At 40.4% G+C, this 23,365-nt stretch overlaps 1 protein-coding gene across 1 annotated transcript in view; it reads left to right on the top strand.

Moving 5' to 3' along the window:
* The window catches only part of STK39 (serine/threonine kinase 39), a 357,460-nt gene extending 344,706 nt beyond the window's left edge, over window positions 1–12,754 (top strand). The window contains exon 18 of the mRNA XM_062187583.1: window positions 12,700–12,754. Within this exon, the coding sequence (XP_062043567.1) occupies window positions 12,700–12,735 (36 nt within the window). The 3' untranslated portion in view covers window positions 12,736–12,754. The remainder of the gene's footprint in view (window positions 1–12,699) is intronic.
* The last annotated feature ends 10,611 nt before the right edge of the window (window positions 12,755–23,365 follow it).

Genomic DNA, 23,365 nt, shown 5'->3' with positions numbered 1-23,365 from the left:
AGAGAGAGAGAGAGAGAGAGATCTTCCATCTGATGGTTCACTCTCCAATTGGCCGCAAAGGGGCGGAGCTGCGCCAATCTGAAGCCAGGAGCCAGTAGCCTCCTCCCGGTCTCCCATGCAGGTTCAGGGGCCCAAGGACTTGGGCTATCTTCTACTGCTTTCCCAGGCCATAGCAGAGAGCTGGATCGGAAGTAGAGCTGCCCGGACTAAAATTGGCGTCTATATGGGATGCCAGCGCTTTAGGCCAGGGCATTAACCCGCTGCGCCACAGCACCAGCCCCCAGAACCTGTTTTTAAACAGTGATTTATTACTGAACAATTTGTTGTAGGGCCTTCTGAGTTGCAGGAATTAGTTCAGTGCTGTCTTTTTGAAAGAATATCTTCAGTGTCTCACACTTCATTCGTAGGAGACTTTGCATTTCTTCCTGACTGTCTTATCAATCACAGCTCTTATCTTCATTGAGCCTCAAACTTTTTCAACACAGCAATCGAGACAACCTTGACCGCTCAGAATTGACACTTGTGAAGAGGACTAAATCATGAAGACAAGAACTTCATGTCTATTTTATTCACAACCATATACATAGGACTCAGCTTACAGTAATTATGCAATAATTATTGAATGAATGTCATGGATAATTTATGCTAATTCCCTTACATTTAGACTCATTGAATGTATTTTTTAACAGATCATAGGATTTTAGAGATCAGCTGATCTAATCTCTCGGAAATCTTCCTGGGAACTCAGACTTCTAACTCCCAGCCTTGTTTTTCTTATACTCTCCAGTGAAATAAATTTCCTTACTGTTAAAGGAGAAAGATATGCAAATATGAGATCTGACAGTTTTCTGAGTGGGGCCAGAGGTCATGTTTCTGAAGTTTTTAGTCATACAAAGAACTGTATAAAATTTAAGGTGATCTCAAAATGTCAAGCCATAGATACCTGGTCTGGAATCCACTGTAGACATTTTTTGTAAAGTTTTACCAAGTCACCTTGAGACCCTCAGCTACAGAGAAGTGATTAGTTTTTCAACAATGACTGGGCCAAATCTATATCTGATTTCCGTGTTGAAGATCATTGAGGCTGATGCTCCATAGTCATTCCTTGTCCTTGAATTTGTGATTGATGTCTATGAGTCTATGAGAAGTCAGCCTCAAAGGGGCTCTTTGCCAAGGTCCATCCAAGATGAGGAAGGAGAGTCAAGTTCTAAACTATGATGACCTTTTCTTCAAACACATTCTTTTCTTTTGTTAAGATAAAGAGAACAGATTTCATGAATTTTGTAAATACAATTGTAAGAACATAAAAACACTTCTCTCCCTCCCAAAGCCAAATGTGTTGTTCACCTATCTCAGAACATGTGAGGATGGGACTGTAAGTTTTTACTGTTTTTCATCTTTCTTGTCTTATGTGAATATAAGGCTTTTTATTACCTTGGACTGACCTTGAGAGAATACAATAGTTCTCCATCTACCAAAAATTATTTTGTAAGTTGTATCCTCTGTCCCCCTTTCTCCAGTTTTGTCTTTGGCTAACACCACCTTATTGTGCTGGACATGACGGGGGAGGAGAGAGGATCCTTAAGGGGTCTCGCTCCCAGTTACCTTCATAACCTCATCTCCTAAGCTGTGCTCTCTGCTCCCCCTACTCTGCCACATTGTCCTCCTTGCTGTTACTCTAACACACTCACATGGCTTTAGCCATTTCTTCCATGACAGCTGCTTCCAGATCTCTGTGGCTAATTCCCTCTCCTTTTTCAAGTCTTTACACAAAGTCACTTCTTCAACAGTCTTCCTGAATTACACATTTAAAGTGTAACCTTCAGCTCACACACCCAACCCTCCTGATTCCTTTCTTGGCTTCTATTTCTTCTCCCAAAGCATGTATCACCTCCTAATAGTCTGTACAATCAGCTCATTATATTTAATAGACATTCTCTTGTGCTGTTCCCCAAGGGTGAGATCTTTGTTTTGTTTGCCAATGTATCTGGCTATAGTACAGTAATGAAGATATTATTATTATTAGACTTCCCGTAAAGACTTGTTGATGAATGAGCCAATGATTTTTTAAGTAAAAACACGGGGAAAACTGTGATACAACAAGTTAGAGAAACTAACCAAAGAAGCTCCATTCTGCAGTTTTTTATTTCCAGTTTTGACTCAGCCTGAAATTCCATCAATTATGAATGTATTTAACTTAAGGGAGATTATCTTTTAAAACACAGGAACTGTGGTAGCGTGCAAAGGACTGTCAGTCATTAATATGTTATTGTGAGTCCAGGTGAGCGCTTCAGTCTCCCCCAGTCCCTGATAGAGATGAGCTTTTTAATAAGAGTGGTGATTTCGGGGGATGCTAGGACATTTTGGAACATAGAGCACTTTAGGTACCACAGAAATGCTGGCTGAGAACTTGAGTGGGGAGCTTGGGCCGACACAATAGGTCTCAACCTAGAGAGATAGGAATGGTAAAACCACATTTGCATATTATGTGTAGTTTTGGTGATAATCTTTTAAAAATGATTCCAAGAAAAGCTTGTTTAGATCAATGGCCTCCTCCCTTAAATCAATGACATCTGTTGGCCAAATAGCGCCTACATCCCCAAATGAGCCGAGCAAGAACTTGCTTAAAACAGTAAATGGGAACAGGGATGAGCATTTGATTTCCTGGATTGTTTTATGTGTCTCTTGCCAGAACTCTGAAAGTGCTTATCAGATTTGCTTCATGTAGAAAGAATGATTCTTTGTTACCCATGCAGCTCTACAGGCTGGTCTAGCTGATTAGCTATCCAGATTTTACTGCCCAACATTGTGGCACTCCCATAATTTATTTGGCCTCCATGAACACTGACAATATAATAGCCCACAGAAACACTGCTTTATGACTATTTTATGTTTGCTAAATTGTTGATGGTCAAGCTGTTTTCAGAGTCAACACATCATCCCTTAGTGTCTAGAGATTTCCAACACAAAGACCTAAACCAAACAACTTTGGGACAGTGCTGCAGGCTGTGAGGTTGGCATAAGCAATGGTGCAGTGAAGAGCTCAGGCTTAAAACTCTGTGGTCGATGTAGTTATACTCTATACAACTAGAAAAGCTTAATGAAATAATACAGGGGTGTTGTCACGGAAATGCTGACTATTCCTCTACAATCCCATCTGGATTTAATGTCTTCTACAATAAATAATAATAATACCTACCATTTACTGCAAGTTTACTCCAAGTACACCTATTTAATCCTCACAATAACCTCTACAGCTGGGTGTTTCTCTGCAAAGGAGAAAACCAAGGTTTAGCACATTGGATAACTGTCTATGTTGCTAAAGTGAGGAAGTAGCAGAGATAGGGTCCAAAGAGATAGGTGGCAAAGCCGACCCCTCTGCCCTCCTTCACACATTATTCTGTCTTTCTGCAGGAATGAGGAAGAATAATCTATATCTTCTGATTCTGTCTGTGGGGAGGGTCTTTCAGGAGTTTTCCTCAGTAGAACTTGCTGTCAGGTTTTGGGATGTATATTTGGGTAATAGTGGAAAAATAGGAAAAGGTTTTGTTTTTTTGTTTTTTGTTTTGTTTTTAAGTTAACGTTTTAAAATGAAAGTGTTTACTTTTAGAGGTAGACTGTCCATGGTCAGGAAATAGTGTCTGGCTTCCTCATCAAGAATGGAAATTTTGGGGCCGGCGCCATGGCTCACTTGGTTAATCCTCCACCTGTGGCACTGGCATCCCGTATAGGTGCCGGATTCTGTCCCGATTGCTCCTCTTCCAGGCCAGCTCTCTGCTATGGCCCAGGAGTGCAGTGGAGGATGGCCCAAGTGCTTGGGCCCCTGCACCCGCATGGGAGACCAGGAAGAGGCACCTGGCTCCTGGCTTTGGATCAGTGCAGCGCTGGCCGTAGCAGCCATTTGTGGAGTGATCCAATGGAACAAAGACCTTTCTCTCAGTCTTTCTCTCTCTCACTGTCAAAAACTCTACCTGTAAAAAAAAAAAAAAAAAAAAAGAATGGAAATTTTCTTAGCAATCCTAGAGTTGCCTTCTTCCTCTCATTTACCAATGAACCCTTGCCATTGGTCAATGCACTCTTATAGGGATAAAAAGCAGTGCAGACAAGGCAAGTACTTAGTTTGTTTCCTTCACAAAATGAACCAAATGTTTTCCCTTCTAAAGCAAGAACCCAGAGAGACATCATTAGTTGATAGCACTGATATGGGGATTAGGTGACTTCACGTTGTCTCCTTAAGTGTTTTTAAAATGGGTTAATGTGAAAACGCATTACATCTCTCTGTTGCCAAATGCCTTTGGGGATGTGAAAATGAATAATTAGGGTAAAAATTGGGAAACTGTCTTATATAAATGCTTTCTTTTTGATTGAACAGGGACAGGACATAAGGGCCCAAATGCTCTATAATTTGGAAGTGTGTCTGGAGAAGAGCCATATGTTTAAAATTAAGTACATGTTCAGCTTTTACGGTAAACCTATGCCATTGGGTGTCACAGAAATGGAGTTGAATTAGAATGCCTATAAGCAAACCAAAAGCAAGAGAAAAAATAAGAAGTGTTCACTTAATTTTTTTCTTGTCCTAGATACATTTGATGATTTCTTGGAGAATTTCTTTACTCCACATGCTTCTCTAGGTACTATTTCCATGGTAAATCTGTCAGAAAATACTTTCTTAATACTAAAAACTTGCAATTGTTCCTGTAAAAATGATGCCATAAAGTGAAGGCTGTAAAATTCTACATTTCCAAAAGAAATACTATGTTTTCTAATTATATTAATAGTTGAAAAGTCAACACATAAATAGCATATTTCTAAACTTTATCAAATGCTCAAACTAACTGTTGGGAAATACTGTTGTGTAGTGAAGGCATTCACCCAATTGTTACTGCTACATTCCCAAATGTGTACCTTCTTTCTCTCTTATCCCTGCAATCTTGGCTAGGAATAATATTTCCAAGTGTATCTTGTCAATATTCACCTCTTTTACTTATCTTAAAAAGGTGTATGGCCAACAATTATTTTCATTGTAGAACTCAAACTGTGTACCAATTATTGAGGCTTAGAATAAAACCAATATATAACACTTTAGGGAATAAAGAATATCCCAGTGACACTCTTCATTTGATGAAAGTGAAAATGAAAAGTGAAGATTTTCAGTTATGAAGAATATGTATTTATTTATTTATTTAGCACAGAGACATGGAAAGCTCCTATCTATTGGCTCCCTGCCCAAATGCTGTATTTGGCCAAGGCTGAAGTCAGGATCCGGGAATTCAATCCAGGTATTCCATGTGGATGACAAGAATCCAATTGCTTGAGCCATAACTCCTGCCTCCTAGGGTCTGAATTAGCAGGAATCTGGAATTGAGGGTCAGGAATCAAACCCAAGAACTCTGATATGAGAAGTAGGCATCTTCACTGGCAGCTTAACCACTAGGCTAAGAATCCACTGTAGATTTTCAGTTTTGACTGGAAAGGTGGAGAAAGAAATTTTCCCAAACTGTACAGACTCTAGCATAAGTCTGTTTATCTGTTCAAGGAATATTTCTGGAATTCCACATAAATGTGGCTACAGGTAGACAAATGCTTTCTTATCCACACTCTTAATTACCAACAAGAATTGGGTCAAACTTTTGAGATAACATAGATTACTCATGCAGTAAGTAATTAAGTTTTCCCAAGCAAAATAGGAGCTACACTTAACAGATAGACACACAACAAATATTTGTGAATAAAAGAAGGCATGGAAAAACACAATTATTAAATTGAAAAATTTTCCCGTTGCTCGCATCTTCAAAACTATGGATATCATAACTTATAAAAACTTCACTTAGAGTCAGGAGAGCATTACAACAAAAAGTCAAGAATTTGAGAAACTCTATGCTCCAGTCATATCTGTTCACATAGGAAGAAAGTTGTGCTTAAAGTGAGTGAAGCTCACAAACTGCATTCCACACAACTTGCTAGCTTAGAGTTAAGACTAAAACTCAAATAGCTTTATCCCTGTGCTCACGCTTGTCCCACTGTGCCAAACTACCTCCTCTTGACTGTGACCTCTGTGTCGTCTTTAGCCAGTTATCCTCCCAATACCATTCCAATGACTTACTGACTTCCTGTTTGTGTTAAATCAACTTAGGCTTCAGCGACACAAGCAGTTATGCATCACATGAGTTATGAATCTTCCAGAGTGTGAATGTTGAACAGGCCATGGAAGGGACACAGCAGATTGAATAGTTACCAGGTCTGTTGATATTTTATCTGCTTTTTGTAGATGACTACATGGTATACATTTTATGATGGTTTACAATTTTCTGAGGTTCAATCTCAAAGAAAGTACCTTGTTAAGGAGTATTACTGATTCCAGAGTGACAATGCCAAAGTAGCAAAAGAAAGGCACATTTCATCAGGCACATTTTAATGTGTACAAAGAATTGCTTTTTCTCCCTTTGGAAGCTCAGTTATGCTTGTTTAGTATAACATGTTTATTGTGAGGCAGCAGTAATATATTAATGTGTGCCAGCCATTATACTCCTGACAGGAATTTGAGCACAGACAAATGGAACCATAAAGAGACTTATACTTCCTGCATTTTTTCTTAGTCTGGGTACTAGAGAAAAGCAAAACAATGTACAGAAGTGTGACTATGTGTGATTTGCAGTGGAGTGATTCTCCTTTGCTTTTTTTTGACATCAAACAAAGCCTTTTTTTGTGACACCAACATGTGTAGATATTACAAAAAGAACTTTATTAATATGAGAAATGTTGTCAGTCAGGATTCTCTACAGAAACAGAAGTAATGAGAGAGGGAGGGAGGCAGAGAGGGAAGAATGGGTAGAGAGAGTATAAAACTGGCTCATCGATTGTGCATCAGCAATCTGGAGCCCCAGGAGAGTGATGGCATAGTTTTGTTCTAAGTATGAAGACCTGAAAACCAGACAGCTGATGGTGTGGTTCAAGTCCAAAGTCAGTAGGCTGTAGTGAAAAGGTGGATTCGTTCTGGGAGGAGAAGCATGGTGGGGGCAAGAGTTGAGGAGTCACGACACAGACACCAGGAGTTGGGTGAAAGCTGTCTAGAGGCGAACAGCCTACAGACTCGTTTATTTCAGTTGGTGCAGCAGCTTATATAGCCGAGGCAGCCAATCCAGTCAAGGGGCGGTTTATGCCCTAACCAATCACTGCCTGTTGCCAGGCAGGCTCCTTTTCCAGGTGGGTTCCGAAGCCATTCCTCAGTAACTGTTGCTCACTTGCCAGTGGTCATCTTGGCATGGCCTTCTCATTCCACCACAATGTAGGGTCAGGAAAACACAATGTTTCAGTTTGAATCAAAGGTACCAAAAGACCAATCTCACAACCTGAAGACAGGCAGAGTGAATTGCCCATTAGTCTATCTTTTTTGTTCTATTCAGGCTGCTTTAATGAGTGGCCCCCCACCCACTGTTAGGGAAGACAGTCCACCAAATGTTAATCTCACCCAGAGACACCCTTGCAGACTCATCAAGAATAATGTTGAAATAAATATCTGGGCACCCTGAGGCCCAGTCAAAGTGGCACATTAAAATTAGTCACCAAAGGTTTAAGTCCCCACCATAACATCTCTTCTGCACATGGTCATTTTTATTAGTTGAGTGAGAAATCATCTTAAGCTGTTTTATCTTCTGTATTATTTTGGGGGCTGCCATAAAGTACTAAAACTTAAAACAATAGCAATTCATATCCTCAAAACTCTGGAAGCTAGAAGTCCAAGATCAAGGTATGGGCAGACTCAGTTCCTTCTGGAGGCTGGGAGAGAGACTCTGTTTAAGCCCCACTCCCCTGCCTCCACCCCAGCTTCTGTAGATGTTGGCAATTTTTATCTTCCTTGGCTTGTAGCTGTAACATCCTAATCTGTGCTTTTATCCTCATGTGGTATTCTCCCCATGTGTGGGTTTTGATTTATCTTTGTATAAGAATACCAGTCTTATTGGATTAGGGTCAACTCCAATGACCTCATTTTTACTTTATTATCTACGTTGAAGGTCATGTTCTGAGATGTTGAGGGTCAGTACTCTAATGTCTTTTTAGGGCACACAACTGAACCCATAACACCTTCTGAAACTGAACAACAGAATCTTGCTTTTAAACTAAAGGGATGTAATAAAAATTATTTGACCCAAATCACTATCTAGTTAACAGTTTTGGTGAAAGCTATGAGCTGGATAACCATATACTTGATTGCTTAGATCAAAATAGCTAAGAGAATAAATTTTATTAATAATTTTATTGAGACAAGGGTCAAAAACATGTCTCAGGAAGCCCATTTTAGTTCCATGAGATGAGTTGTCAGGTGCAGTGGTGTTGAAACCTCCCTATTCTGTCTGCCCAGGTCTTCTAGCTCAGACTCTGAACAGGGCTGACTGCTATCAATAATATCCCAAAATGAGGATTTTTAAATCAACATGCAGCCTTAACACCAATGTTGTTCAGCCTTGCAGTGGTTCATCTTAACTTAGACCTACTAATCACATTAAGATCTCCCCTTACCCCTCTGTTTTGCTCTTATAGCTCTATCCTTCTTCTTAACGTTATCACAGTTATAATTAGATAGTTAATTGTGTTCCTAAGAGTTTGATAGCTGCCTTCCTCCTTTATGCTGGAATATTAGCTGCACTCGCCCTGCCAACCAAGGGCAAGGACCATGTCTCACTGTATCATTCAGCAGCACATGCTAGACCTTGCCTTTAAAAATGTGCCATCCATATTTATTGGCTAAATATAAATTTCACTTCTACAAGTACTTAATAAATGGTTACTTAAAAAATGAGTGAGAGGGCTGGCGCGGCTGCTCAATAGGCTAATCCTCTGCCTTGCGGCGCCGGCACACCAGGTTCTAGTCCCGGTTGGGGCGCCAGATTCTGTCCCAGTTGCCCCTCTTCCAGGCCAGCTCTCTGCTGTGGCCTGGGAGTGCAGTGGAGGATGGCCCAAGTGCTTGGGCCCTGCACCCCATGGGAGGCCAGGAGAAGCACCTGACTCCTGGCTTTGGATCAGCGTGGTGCACCGGCCGCAGTGCGCTGGCCATGGCAGCCATTGGAGGGTGAACCAACGGCAAAAAGGAAGACCTTTCTCTCTGTCTCTCTCTCTCACTATCCACTCTGCCTGTCCAAAAAAAAAAAAAAAAAATGAATGAGAGACATCACATGTACTTAAAACTTGTTAATTCAAATTTTCCCTTATTACTTTTAATACCTTTTGGAAAACTCTACTGTCTACTCCTGAGAAAATGAAAATGACAAAGGCAATAATGCCTTAGTCTTCTTATAAAAATAATTTTGATTTCCCAGACCCTTAAAAGTGTCTTGAGGATCTCCAGGAGTCCTTGGACCAAATTTTGAGACTCACTGCTGCTATGGTTTGGGTATTGTTTGGGGGGTTCCCCAAGGGTTTCCTGTCAGGAGCTTGGTCCTTAGTGTGGTGCTTTTGCCAGGTGGTGGGACCTTTGAGAGGTAGGGCCCACTGGGAAATAATTAGGTCATCGAAGGTGCTGTCCTTGGAAGGAACTAATCTAGTTCTTCTGGGTCCCTGGTTAGTTCTTGCAAAAGGATTGTTATAAAACAGTGAGTCTGAGCCCTGAATCACTCCCTGGTTTCCTCTGTCATCCTGCGATCACTCTCTCTCACTCATGCTCCTGCCATGATGCCATTCACCACGACATGCTACAACCAGAGGGGCCCTCACAAGAGCAGGGCTGTGTCATTTGGCCCTTAAGACCAAAACTATTAGTACAGTAAATAGCACTTTAAAAAAATGAAGTACATAGCTTCAGTTTTTTTTTTTTGTTGTTACAGCAATGCAAACTAGCTAATGTAACTACTGAGGACAAGATAGAAGAGAGTAGGGTCCCCATTTGAACTTCCAGAGAAGAACCATCTAACTCCTCATACCTGGTACTACCTACCAGCATGGATGATATTAATGATGCCTACATAAATTTATATGAATAATAAATACTTCCATTTTGCATGAGCCACTGTCCTGTTTGATCTCTGAGTAATCAAGCCAATGTGCCGATACTACAAACCTTTGGCTGGCAGCATTGTCTGCCATATAGCAAAGAATTGAGTGAGTTATTTATTTTTCTTTTTTAAATATTTATTTATTTATATAGAAGTCAGAGTTACAGAGAGAACAGGAGAGCTAGAGACCATCCATCTGCTAGTTCACTCCCCTGATGGCTGCAATGGCCGGGACTGGGCCAGGCCAAAGCCAGGAGCCAGAACTTCATCTGGGTCATTCATGTGAGGGGCAGGGGCCCAAACACTTGGGCTATCTGCTGCTGCTTTCCCTAGGTCATTAGCAGGGCGCTAGATCAGAAGTGGAGCAGCGGAACATGAACTGATGCCCATGTGGAATGCTGGTATCACAGGTGGTGGCTTCACTTGCTGCGCCACAGTGCTGGCCCAAGTTATTTCTTGTACAGTCTTGACTAAGGTTAAGAAACCAACTATAGCTCCATAAGGTCTTCATTATCAAGATAAGTGGCAAGAGGCACATTTCCTTATAGAAGTTACATGTTTCCTAGCTTTCAAATCCTCACTGTGCCTGTTTCACTTAGTCTATTTACTTTCCTCACCTGTGATACCTGCTGGCCCCAATGAGTAAATGAAACAGTGAAGAGCCATGAAGGTTTTGTAGCAGGAAAGTGAAGTGATCAGAGAAATGCTTTAGGACAATCAATTGGAGAGGCATGGAGGGAATGGGCTACAAAGGAGAGAGGCTAGCAATGGGGAAACTGGACAGCTGTAAAGCAGTCATTGGACTGTGAGAATTGATGAGGACCTAGATTAGGTCCTGGGGAGGAGAAGTGAAGTAGGTTGAACATATTAATGTCCCAATTTCTGTTACCTACATGGAAATAGCTACTGATAGTCCTAACACCAGACCATACTGCAAGGCTGCACACAGACTCTTCCTTATAATAGATTATTTTCAGAATTTTGCCTGTTGGTCTGGACCCTGTAGGAACATTAAGGATCCCTTTAATCCTTTTCACAAGAGCGTTAAGGAAGATCCCATGCTGAAAGCATGTAGAAGAGAGGACACAATGACTCCATTTTACCATCAACAGGCATCAGAGAAGAGAGTTGCCTGATCCAAGATACATGCATTATAACCCACCAAAAAGTCTCCCCAATCCCAGGGAGGGAAGGGAGTCATTGCCCTGGGTGGTCCTATGTGCGTTTGAGATGTATGTGATGGTTCCTGGAACTTACCATATCTCTTCATTCCTAAGTGTTGGAATGAAGTGTAAGAAAGAGGGAATTTGTTCCTAGATACTGGAAAGATAATAACAGGTAACATGTATAGATAATTTATTATGTGCCAGGTAAACCTTGAATGTTTTTATACACGTTAAATGATTTGATCCTTATAACAGTCATATATGACAGGCATAATATCTCCCCCTTGTAACAGATGAGGGAATGGGCACAAATATGTCAATCACTTGCCAAAGTCACATGTCTAATAACTCCAAGAACTGGGATTAGAACCAGCTCATTTGTCTCTGAAAGCCTGCAATCATTTTTAAATAGATGTATTTATTTATTTGAAAGGGAGAACATCAAAGTTGAGAGAGAGGAAAAGAAAGAAAGAAAAGAAAAGAAAAGAAAGAAAGAAGGAAGGGAGAGAGAGAGAGAGAGAGAGTTTCTATATTTGGTTCACTTCCCAAATGGCTGAAACAGCCAGGGCCAGGCTAAGCTGAAGCCAAGAGGCAGGAAATTCCATCTAGGTCTCCTACATGGGTAGCAGAGGCCAAGTACTTGGCCATCATCTGCTGCCTCCCCAGGTGTATTAGCAGGAAACTATCAGAAGATAAGCAGCTAATCTGATATGGATGCCAAAGGCATTGCAAGCTAACTTAACTGCTGCACTGTAACACTGGCTCCCAAAAGCCTGAAAATTTAACCATGGCATTCTACCATCTCAAATACTATACCAAGGGTTCAAGCCTGGGTTCTGGATGATAGGGCTTGCCTTTATACCATCAACAGAGAAAAAAAATTGATGTTCTTTCTGTGCCTTTGCACCACATGCCCAAATCCATCAGAATCTTCTGTGCTGAACATGGAATTGAATACAAGTCTGAAGTGATACCTCTGGAGTGCTGGACTATTCGTTTGGAATGCAATCATGAATGTTCATTTATTATCTGGTGAGCAGCAGGGAGCTGCCAGCATGGTTCTAGGTTGCGACTGTGCATCTGCCTGCACAGCACTCAGAGAAGAATCTGTCTCCAGGACTGACATTTTTATTCACAGTCTTCCCTGTGTGCTCTGAGAAAGCCTGCAAGGTCTTTCACTCTCTATACTGGGGAGCTGCCTGATATCGAGTGCCCTATAACCTCCAGGCTTTTGTGATAGATGGGGGAGGTTTTGGCACAGCTTATCAAAGAACATCCACGTTTTGATTGAGTTACATTTGCTAGATCCATGTTTATGCCCTTTGCCACCAGACAATTTTCTACTCCTTTCAAAACTACCTACTTAAACTCTACCAACTTTGATGTTTTCTCTCCCAAATAGGCAGAATTGCCTTCTGAGGATTTCCCCAGCATCGTCAGCACAGTTTTATTTTAACACCTAGTAAACTTTACTATAATTGGTTGTTTGTATATCTCTTCTTCCATCTGATTAGGAGCCTAAAAGAAATGCCTCTTCTATTTTTCAGTCTCTGCACCAAGCACAGTGGCCCAACACACAGTAGGTCCTATGGCTGATGAAGGCAAAACAAGGTAAAGGTAAGAGACTGAGAGGCTGAACGTGGTACTAACACTCTTTATAAGAGGATTCAAGATTCTTGGGAACAATCCTGCTGCTCCCAGAAATCTTCCTGGTCCTGCTTCTATAGGTGACATCCTACTATAATCATGGAGTTGTGAAATGCAGACAGCACTGAGAAAATGACCCTTCATTAGCCCTTATCTCTTACTACAGGATAGAAAAGTTTTAAAATGCTTTTAAATGAACAAAAGGGACTGGGGAAGATTGACACTTGAATACTCACACAATGGGGAGTGCAGGCAGAAGGGAAAAAGCCATAGATTTTAAGTATCTGAGTGAGTAAAGGAGAGGGATGAGTGAATTTCCTCACATCTTAACTCTTTTTAAAAGTGGCCAAGAAGGTAAAAATAAGATAACTTCGCATACCCCAACTGATGGATTTTTGGAATCCTAGTGCCTATTTTAGTCTCAAATTTACACATAAATATCAGAGATACACCAACTGGTCTAATTTTCCTGGCAATGTGGGACCCAATGAACCAAACTGTTGAAGTGTATAATTCAGTGCTTTCAAGGCCAAAGCAAATGGTGCACATTTAGCCTTCTTTTTCCCCCCTGAATAAATTAACTAATCAATCCACTGGATGAGTCCACATTTTCTTTTCACGGCCAGATCTGACATAACATGATAATGACTCTTCAATCCCCAATGGTAGTTGGGTCTGGAATGGGTTGTGCTATACGGTTTGGTGGCTTATTAAGCACTTCAAGAGACCTCTATGGGGGTAGACCTAGGAAAACAAAGCACACTGAGCTGCCCTGTTCTGTGAATTTGAGGCTGACATCTATAGGGACCCTGGTCATCCTCCTCCCTCCCACTGCCTCCCTCCCACTGTCATTCGTTTTTTGCTTCCCTGGCTGGCTACCCTCAGGGTCACTTAGCTCTTCTGCAGCCACCTGCTCCTCCCCTTTGGGTTCCCAGGTGCCAGCTCTTTATGATTTGACCTTGGGATCTGGCAGCTCAGAGCTTGGATGGATTTTCCTATCTGCTGTAAAAGGCATTTCAAAAAGTGAGGAGAGAGCTGGGCTTCCCATACAAGCATTTTCCTTGTTGGATGTGTTTGATGCTGCAAAAACCAATTACTGAAGCTCAGCTGTAAGGAATGAAATGTATTTAGTCACAGGTAAAGTTCATGAACACACAATTATCTGCAGAATATGTGTGGTGGCATCTTTTATAAATGAATGCATTTCCTAGAACCTACTCCTTTTACAAATAAGCCATTGCTAGGGCAGTATTGATGGCAAAACCAGAAATGAGTCTAATGGGCTGGCAGCCTCAGTGCTGCTCAGAATAACAAGCTGTGGCACACAGTACTTTATCTTCATCAGATTTTCTCCTCTGCTTTTGTAAAGCATCTGAAGTCCCCGTATTGTCTTGGGATCAAACAGGCTTGTAGCCCTGCAGGACAAATTCTTCCCTATGCACTTTCTGGGTTAATAATTGAAGCTGTTGCACTAGGAGAGAGCATATTGTCGCACTGAGAGTTCAGAAGGCAGATGAGGGCACAAATGGAAAACATTATGCCTCTACCAGAACCAATCCTTGGAAAATCCATGTTTTCCTTTCCAGTTGACCCCAAACCATTTGGAAAACAAGGAATCAAGCCACCAGATTTAGTTGGCTTGTTCATACTAGATATGAACATTCATTCACACACACACACACACATTTAATTGAAGGGGAAACAAGTTGTTTTTGAGGATTGATGGTTCCCTAAAGAAGTTAAATCTGGAGGCCAGCATTGTGGCCAGTGGATTAAGCTGCCACCTATGACACTGGCATCCCATATGGTTCAAGTCTTGGTTGCTCCACTTCCAATACATCTCTTTGCTATCACACCTAGAAAAGTAGCAGACGATGGCTCAAGTGCTTTGGTCCCTGCTGCTCATGTAGGAGACCGGGGTGGAGTTCCCAGTTCCTGGCTTTGGCCTGGCCCAGCCCCAGCTGTTGCAGCCATTTGGGGACTGAACCAGTGGATCTCTTTCTCTCTCTCTCTCTCTCTCCCATCTCTCTCTCTCTAAATCTGCCTTTAAATAAATAAATATTTTTTTTAAAAAAAGAAGGTAAATCTGGAAGGCCATCCAGTATCAGAAGTTACTCTGCATGAAAAGGGAAAACTTTCTAAAACCATAGATCTAAAAAGGACCTTGAAGAGGCCTTGAGAAGTCAGATTTTCTAGGCTGTAGGCTTATTGTTCAAACTGTTAGATGAAAGGTATTTGTATGGTTCACTTGGGTCTTTGATGGAGTCATGGCCTCTGCTGTGGTTGGTTCTCCTTGATTTTCCTCCCAGCAGGAAAGCAAGCAGGCTTATCAGATCTGAGGGCTGATTCCCACCGCCAGCTCCTTTATCAATGCCGCTGAGTGGCAGTAGGTTAATCCTGTAATATTTCCTGATTGCTCTTAACACTCTTCTGTTCTTTACTTTCCACTTGGAGCCATGATGAGGTTAAAAAAATCTGAAAGTAATTTAAACTTGAAAAATAGAATAGTTAGAGATCTTTGTAAATGCTTCTAAAGATTCTTTTCTCACTCAACTCTTCCCACTTTTTGTCAACAATCTCCTTGCTTCCATTACTGGGAGGACAAAGTGTGTTTACTTGTCCTCTTTCTGGTCTCTTCAAAACTCTGTATGAATCCTCTCCTTTTACATCTCAGACAGTGCCTGGCTCTTCTTTTCTGGAAGGATTAGTCCCCTGGTTCCTGAGCTAATATTTCCTTCTCTTCCCCTCAGGTACTTGGTTCCTTTGCATTTCCTCTTCATCCTGGCATCTTCAGCTTCTATTTCTGGCTTGGCTCCTTCCCCGTTGCCTCCAGATACACACATCTGTGCCTGGGAGGATTTCCCAAGTTGTGCTGATAGTTTACCTCTGCTCTTTCCTACTAAGATCCCTGGCCAACTGCCACCCAGCATCCACTTCCAATAAGAGTAATACAAACAAGAAGACCAGGTAAATGACATTTGAGTACCTACTTTGTGCCAACACTGGGTTAAACGATTTGCCTACATTGTCCTCTAGCCTCACAAAAGTCCTATGCAGTAAGTACTATTGTATTTTTTCTTTTTAATTCCTATTTTAATGAGATGGAATTATATTTTTTAAAAAAATAATAATTATATTAATTGTAAGTTTTTATGAGGTACAGGGTGATAATCTGATATAGGTGTTCAATGTCTGGCGATAAAATCAGGTCACTTAGCATTTCATCTCCTTAACCAAAAATTTTAAAATTTTTGATCAACACTCCACAACTGCACATATCTATGGAGTGCAGTGATATTTCAATACTGTATTCAAAATGTACTTATCAAGTGAAAGCAGTCACGGTTTCCCTCTCTCTATCATCACCCTATGTTGAAGTATTTGAGCTTCTCTCCTCTATTCATTCCTAAAATATGTAATAAGTTATTGTGAACTATAGTAAACCTCCTGTGCTATAGAATACTATAACGGGTACCTGCTATCTAACTGTGCTTTGAAACCCATTATCCAACCTTGTTCTGTGTGGCCCCGCTTCCCAGTCTCTGGTAATCACTGTTCCCATTCAGGTAAGCCTTTCCTCCCAGCTTCCACAAACAAGAACACATAGTATTTGTCTTTCCAAGTCTGACTTCGCTTAATACAGTGTCTTCCAGTTCCATTTATTTTGCTACAAATATAATATGTGACTGAATAGTATTCCATTGTGTATATATAAACTGCATTTTCTTTATTCTTTAATCTGCTGATGGGCATCTAGGCCGATTCCAAATCTCAGGTAATGTGTCGTCCCAATTTTAGTATATGTGCAGTTGAAGTGATCCCTGTAATGTGGATAGTGCAGCAAAAAGCTTGAGAGAAGTATGTCTTTGATAGGCTGGTATTATTTCCTTTAAATATATACCCAGAAGTGGGATAGCTGGATTGTATGGTAGATCTATTTTTAATTTTTAATTGCACTTTTGTTTGTTAATATATAGAGAACAAATTTCATGAATTTCATAAATATGGTTCCAAAAATACATGCTAATTTCCTCCCTCCTCAATCTTCTTTCCTTTTAAAAAAATTTATAAACATAATTTCAATTTACTTTATAATCACAGGCTCAATGCTCCTTCAAACAAAGAGCTCTACAAGTAAAAGGTACATAGACCACTGTGACACAGGAATAGAGACAAGGGTAATCAGGTAGATTTCCAAGATGGCAGAATAGGGAGGGAGCTCACTGATAGTCCAGGAAAAGATAGTTTAATAAAAGTGGAGATACTGTAGTCTCAGGGAAGAGTTAGGGAAAAAACTGCAGAAGAAACTTCTGGAATTAGTGGGACATGGTGGACCTACATGGAGGGCACGGGTGCCCATGGCTCGGGACCCCAGCTGCCGAGTCTAAGCAGCAGCACTGGAAAGGGAAGTGAGGTGGAACTGCAGTAGCAAAAGACACTGGCGGAAATGCGGCAGAAAGAGCCTAGAGGGAACGAGGGTTGAAGCCCCGTGGGGGAAAGTAGACCAGCCCAAATAGAGGAGAGAAAAAAAAATAAAAGGGAACGGTACAGACACGATTCTCTCTCTCCACTCACCATACAAATGTGAACAAGACAATAGAGCAGGTGCCATTTTGGACATGTAACAGATGTGCCAGCTCAGGGCTGCGCCTGCCCTCAACCAAGCAAAAAAACCTGACTCTGGTGGGGAGAAATAACAGGAGACTAAGACTAAGACTAGAGAATGTGTGGAGCTTATGAACTGGGAATGTGAAAAAAAATAACAGGGTGTGTGGGAGAACTCATGGTGTGGCTGAGACATGAGTTGTCTCAGTGGCAGACACCACAAATTCAGGCGGCTTTGGCTACATGGTGAGAGACATTGCAGGGGAATCTGAGCTTACACTGAGGACTATACAGATCCTTTGTGTGGTCCTTGGGACAGAGCAGACAAATATTATACCCACTGGGGCTAGTGCTCAGGCACTGATCACCATCAAGGAGAAGAGCTCAGCTGAGCAGAATTACTTCTCTTCTGAATAAAAAAGAGAGAGAGATTTACCACACCTAACCTGGGTATGTCACTTTTGGCACACCCTTAACCCTGAAGAACTGAACAGAGCTCTCTGGCCACACCTACTACAAGCCTCTAGAGATTCACCAAAAGCAGACAGTCCACTTAATTTAGGTTCATAGTATAATGAGAAAAGCCACCACAGCGAGGAAAAAAAAAAAGAAGAAATCAAAGAATATCTCCATAATGCCAAACAACAAATGCAGAAACCGAGGAAACAAGAACAAGGAAGACATCATGATGCCCTCAAATGAACATGACACGCCAATACAAGATTGTGAAGATGATGAGACAGAACAAATGCAAGATACAGATTTCAAAAAATTTATGATAAGAACATTTAGAAGTTCTCAAAAACAAATGAACTACAGAAATTCAGCACAGAAAATCTCTCTAGTGAAAATGAAATCTAAAGGAATCGAAATGAGGAATTTAGTAGAATATGAAATTGAGATACTGAAGAGAAATCAAAATGAAATGACGAATTCAATAGAACAAATGACAAACACATTAGAGAGCCTTAAAAACAGAATCAGTGAGATAGAAGAGATAATATCAGACTTAGAAGGCAGAGCACAGGAAAGTATACAGTCAAACCAAAGAAAAGAAGAGGAAATTAGAAACCTAAAAAATATTGTTGGGAATCTACAGGATACTATTAAAAAACCCAACATTAGGGTTCTAGGAGTTCCTGAAGGCATGAAGACAGAGAAAGGATTAGAAGGTCTTTTTAGTGAGATACTAGCAGAAAACTTCCAGGGTTTGGAGAAGGACAGAGACATCCTAGTACAGGAAGCTCATAGAACCCCTAGTAAATGTGACCAAAAGAGATCCTCACCACGACACGTTGTAATCGAACTCACCACAGTGAAACATAAAGAAAAGATTCTAAAATGTGCAAGAGAGAAACATCAGATTAATCTCAGAGGATCTCCAATTAGACTCACAGCAGACTTCTCATCAGAAACCCTACAGGCTAGGAGGGAATGGTGAGATATAGCCCAGGTACTAAGAGAGAAAAACTGCCAACCCAGAATATTATATCCTGCAAAGTTCTCATTTGTGAATGAAGGTGAAATAAAGACCTTTCATAGCAAACAGAAATTGGAAGAATTTGTCACCACTTTTCCAGCCCTGCAAAAGATGCTTAAAGATGTGTTACACAGAGAAACACAGAAACACAGTCATCAATATGAAAGAAGGTAAAGGAAGAAAATCTCCCAGTAAAAGAGCACAGGAAGTTCAAAGCATATATTAGAAATATCTTTGGAAAAAAATGACAGGTTAGGCCGGCATAGCAGCTCAATAGGCTAATCCTCCGCCTTGCGGTGCCGGCACACCGGGTTCTAGTCCCTAACAGGGCGCCGGATTCTGTCCCGGTTGCCCCTCTTCCAGTCCAGCTCTCTGCTGTGGCCCGGGAAGGCAGTGGAGGATGGCCCAAGTGCTTGGGCCCTGCACCCCATGGGAGACCAGGAGAAGCACATGGCTCCTGCCTTTGGATCTGTGTGGTACACCGGCCGCAGCGGCCATTGGAGGGTGAACCAACGGCAAAAGGAAGACCTTTCCCTCTGTCTCTCTCTCTCTCACTGTCCACTCCACCTGTCAAAAAAAAATGGCAGGGCAAAGTTACTACTTATCAATAGTCACATTGAATGTAAATGACCTCAACTCTCCAGTTAAAAGGCACAGACTGGCTGAATGGATTAAAAAACAAAACCCATCTATTTGCTGCTTACAAGAAACACATCTTTCCAACAAAGATGCATGCAGACTGAAAGTGAAAGGTTGGAAAAAGATATTCCATGTCAACAGAAATGAAAAAAGAGTGGGCATAGCCATATTAATATCAGACAAAATAAACTTTAACACAAAAACTGTTAAGAGAGACAAAGAGGGGCACTATATAATGATTAAGGGATCAATTCAGCAGGAAGATGTAACTATTAGAAACGTATATGCACCTAATTACAGGGCACTGGTTTATTTAAAAGATATGTTAAGGAACTTAAATGGATACTTAGACTCCAATACAATAGTATTGGGGGACTTCAATACTCCACTTTCAGAAATAGATGAATCACCCAGACAAAAGATCAACCAGGAAACAGCAGATTTAATCAATACTATAGCCCAAATGGATCTAACATATCTACAGAACTTTTCATCCTACACTTAAAGAATACACATTCTTCTCAGCAGTACATAAAACCTACTCTAGGATTGACCACATACTAGGCCATAAAGCAAGTATTGGCCAATTCAAAAGAATTGAAATCATACCATGCATCTTCTCAGTTCACAATCGAATGAAGCTGGAAATTAGCAACTCAGGAATCCCTAGAGCATAAGCAAACACATAGAGACAGAACAATATGCTCCTGAACGAACAGTGGATCATAGAAGAAATCAAAAGAGAAATCAGAAGCTTTCTGGAAGTAAATGAGGATAACAACACAACTTATAAAAACTTATGGGATACAGCAAAAGCAGTGTAAAAGGCAAGTTTATAGCAATAGGTGCCTACATCAAGAAACTGGAAAGGCACCAAATAGATGAACTTTCAAGTCATCTCAAGGATCTAGAAAAACTGCAGCAAACCAGACCCAAAACTAGTAAGAGAAGAGAAATAATTAAAATTAGAGAAGAAATCAACAGGATTGAATAAAAAAAAATTACAAAAAGTCAGCAAAACGAGTAGTTGGTTTTTTGAAAAAATAAGCAAAATAGACACACCATTGGCCCAACTAACTAAAAACAAGAAGAGAAAAGACCCAACTCAATAAAATCAGAGATGAAAAAGGGAATGCAACAACAGACACCACAGAAATAAAAATAATCATCAGAAATTACTACAAAGAGTTGTATGTCAGCAAACAGGGAAATCTATCAGAAATGGATAGATTCCTGGACACATACAACCTACCTAAGTTGAACCATGAAGACATGGAAAATCTAAACAGACCCATACCTGAGACAGAAATTGAGTCAGTAATAAAGGCCCTCCCAACAAAGAAAAACCCAGGACCAGATGGATTCACTGATGAATTCTACCATACATTTAAATAACTAACTCCAATTCTTCTCAAACTATTCAGAACAATCAAAAAAGAGGGAATCCTCCCAAATTCTTTCTATGAAGCCAGCATCACCTTAATTCCTAAACCTGAAAAAGATGCAGCATTGAAAGAGAATTACAGACCAATTTCCCTGAGGAGCATAGACACAAAAATCCTCAATAAAATTCTCACCAATAGAATGGAACAACACATCAGAAAGATCATCCACCCAGACCAAGTGGGATTTATCCCTGGTATGCAGGGATTCAATGTTCGCAAATCAATCAATGTGATACACCACATTAACAAACTGCAGAAGAAAAAAACATGATTATCTCAATAGATGCAGAGAAAGCATTTGATAAAATACAACACCTTTTCATGATGGAAACTCTAAGCCAATTGGGTATAGAAGGAAAATTCCTCAATACAATCAAAGCAATTTATGAAATATCCATAGCCAGCATCCTATTGAATGGGGAAAAGTTGGGAGCATTTCCACTGAGATCTGGTACCAGACAGGGATGCCCACTCTCATCACTGCTATTAAATATAGTACTGGAAGTTTTAGACAGAACCATTAGGCAAGAAAAAGAAATTAAAGGGATACAAATTGGGAATGAAGAAATCAAACTATCTTTGCAGATGATATGATTCTTTATTTAGGGGGTCCAAAGAACTCTACTAAGAGAATATTGGAACTCATAGGAGAGTTTGGCAAAGTAGCAGGATACAAAATCAATCCACAAAAATCAACAGCCTTTGTATACACAGGCAATGCCACGGCTGAGGAAGAACTTCTAAGATCAATCCCATTCACAATAGCTACAAAAACAATCAAATACCTTGGAATAAACTTCCATTTTGACTATGACCTTGTCTAAATAAGATCGGAGTTGGCGAACTCAAGAGGCTTCCATAGCCTTGGCAGCTCATGACAAGAGCCTCGGGATACTACTGACGTCATAAATAAGAGTGTCAATTGTTAAATCAACAACAGGAGTCACTGTGCACTTACTCCCCATATAGTATCTCTGTCCTTAATGTGTTGTGCTATGTGAATTAACAGTATAACTAGTACTCAAACAGTACTTTATATTTGTATTTCTGTGTGGGTGCAAACTGTTGAAATCTTTACTTAGTATATACTAAATTGATCTTCTGTATATAAAGAGAATTGAAAATGAATCTTGGTGTGAATAGGAATGGGATGGGAGAGGGAGTAGGAGATGGGATGGTTGTGGGTGGGAGGGAGGTTATGGGGGGAAAAGCCTCTATAATCCAAAAGTTGTGCTTTGGAAATTTTATTTATTAAATAAAAGTTATAAAAAAAACCATCACACACACAAAAAATAATCAATCCACAGGATGTCAATTTTGCTCATATACATCTGAGATCTTTCATATATTAGCTACCACAAATCAGAGAATACATGTTATTTGTCTTTTGGGTCTGGCTTATTTCACTAAATATAATAGTCTCCAGTTGTACCCATTTTATTGCAAAAGAAAGGTATATTGTTCTGCATAATGGCTTTACGAATTTACCAATGGTGTATAAAGGGTTCCGTTTTTGTCCATATTCTCACCAGTCTTTAATATTTTGTCTTTTTAATAATAGTCTTTCTAACTGGGGTGAGATAATATCTCATTGCACTTTTCATTTTCATTTCTGCAAGGGTTGATGATGTTGAGAATTTTTTCATAATTTTGTTGACAATTTTATTTTTTTCTTTTGTTAATAGTCTATTCATATTGTTTTCCCATTTTAAAATTGGATTTTTTTGTTGTTGAGTTTTGAGATCTTTGATTTCTTTATATAGTTATTAATCATTTGTCAAATAGCTTGCAAAATTCTTTCTCATTCTGTAGATTGTCTTCATGTGTGTTTCTTTTGCTGTGCAGAAATTTCTCATTTTAATATAATTCCTTTTATTTATTTTTGCTTTTGTTACCTATGCTTTCGGGTCTCATGAAATCATTGCTTATACAAATTTCTTGAAATATTTTGCCTATGTCTTTTCCCATCTGTTTCACCATTTCAGGTCTTATGTTTATGAATTTGATCATTTTGAGTTTATTTTTGCATTCATGAGAGGTAGAAGGAGGTATTTACTACTATTAACATTATTGTCCCATTTTAAAGATGGAGATACAGAAGCATAAAAGTATTGAGCCAGGGCTGGTGCTGTGGCACAGCGGGTTAATGCCCTGGCCTGAAGTGCCAGCATCCCATATGGGCACTGGTTCTAGTCCTGGCTGCTCCTCTTCCGATCCAGCTCTCTGCTGTGGCCTGGGAAAGCAGTAGAAGATGGCCCAAGTCCTTGGGCCCCTGCACTCGGAGGAAGCTCTTGGCTCCTGTCTTCAGATCGGTGCAGCTCTGGCCATTGCAGCCAATTGGGGAGTGAACCAGCAGATGGAAGACCTCTCATTCTCTCTCTCTCTCTGCCTCTCCTC

This window comes from Lepus europaeus, chromosome 1 (genome assembly GCF_033115175.1).
Source record: "Lepus europaeus isolate LE1 chromosome 1, mLepTim1.pri, whole genome shotgun sequence".
NCBI classification, from domain to species: Eukaryota; Metazoa; Chordata; class Mammalia; order Lagomorpha; family Leporidae; genus Lepus; species Lepus europaeus.
Note: the sequence above shows the minus strand (reverse complement) of the source record. Positions and strands in the feature narration are given on the sequence as shown.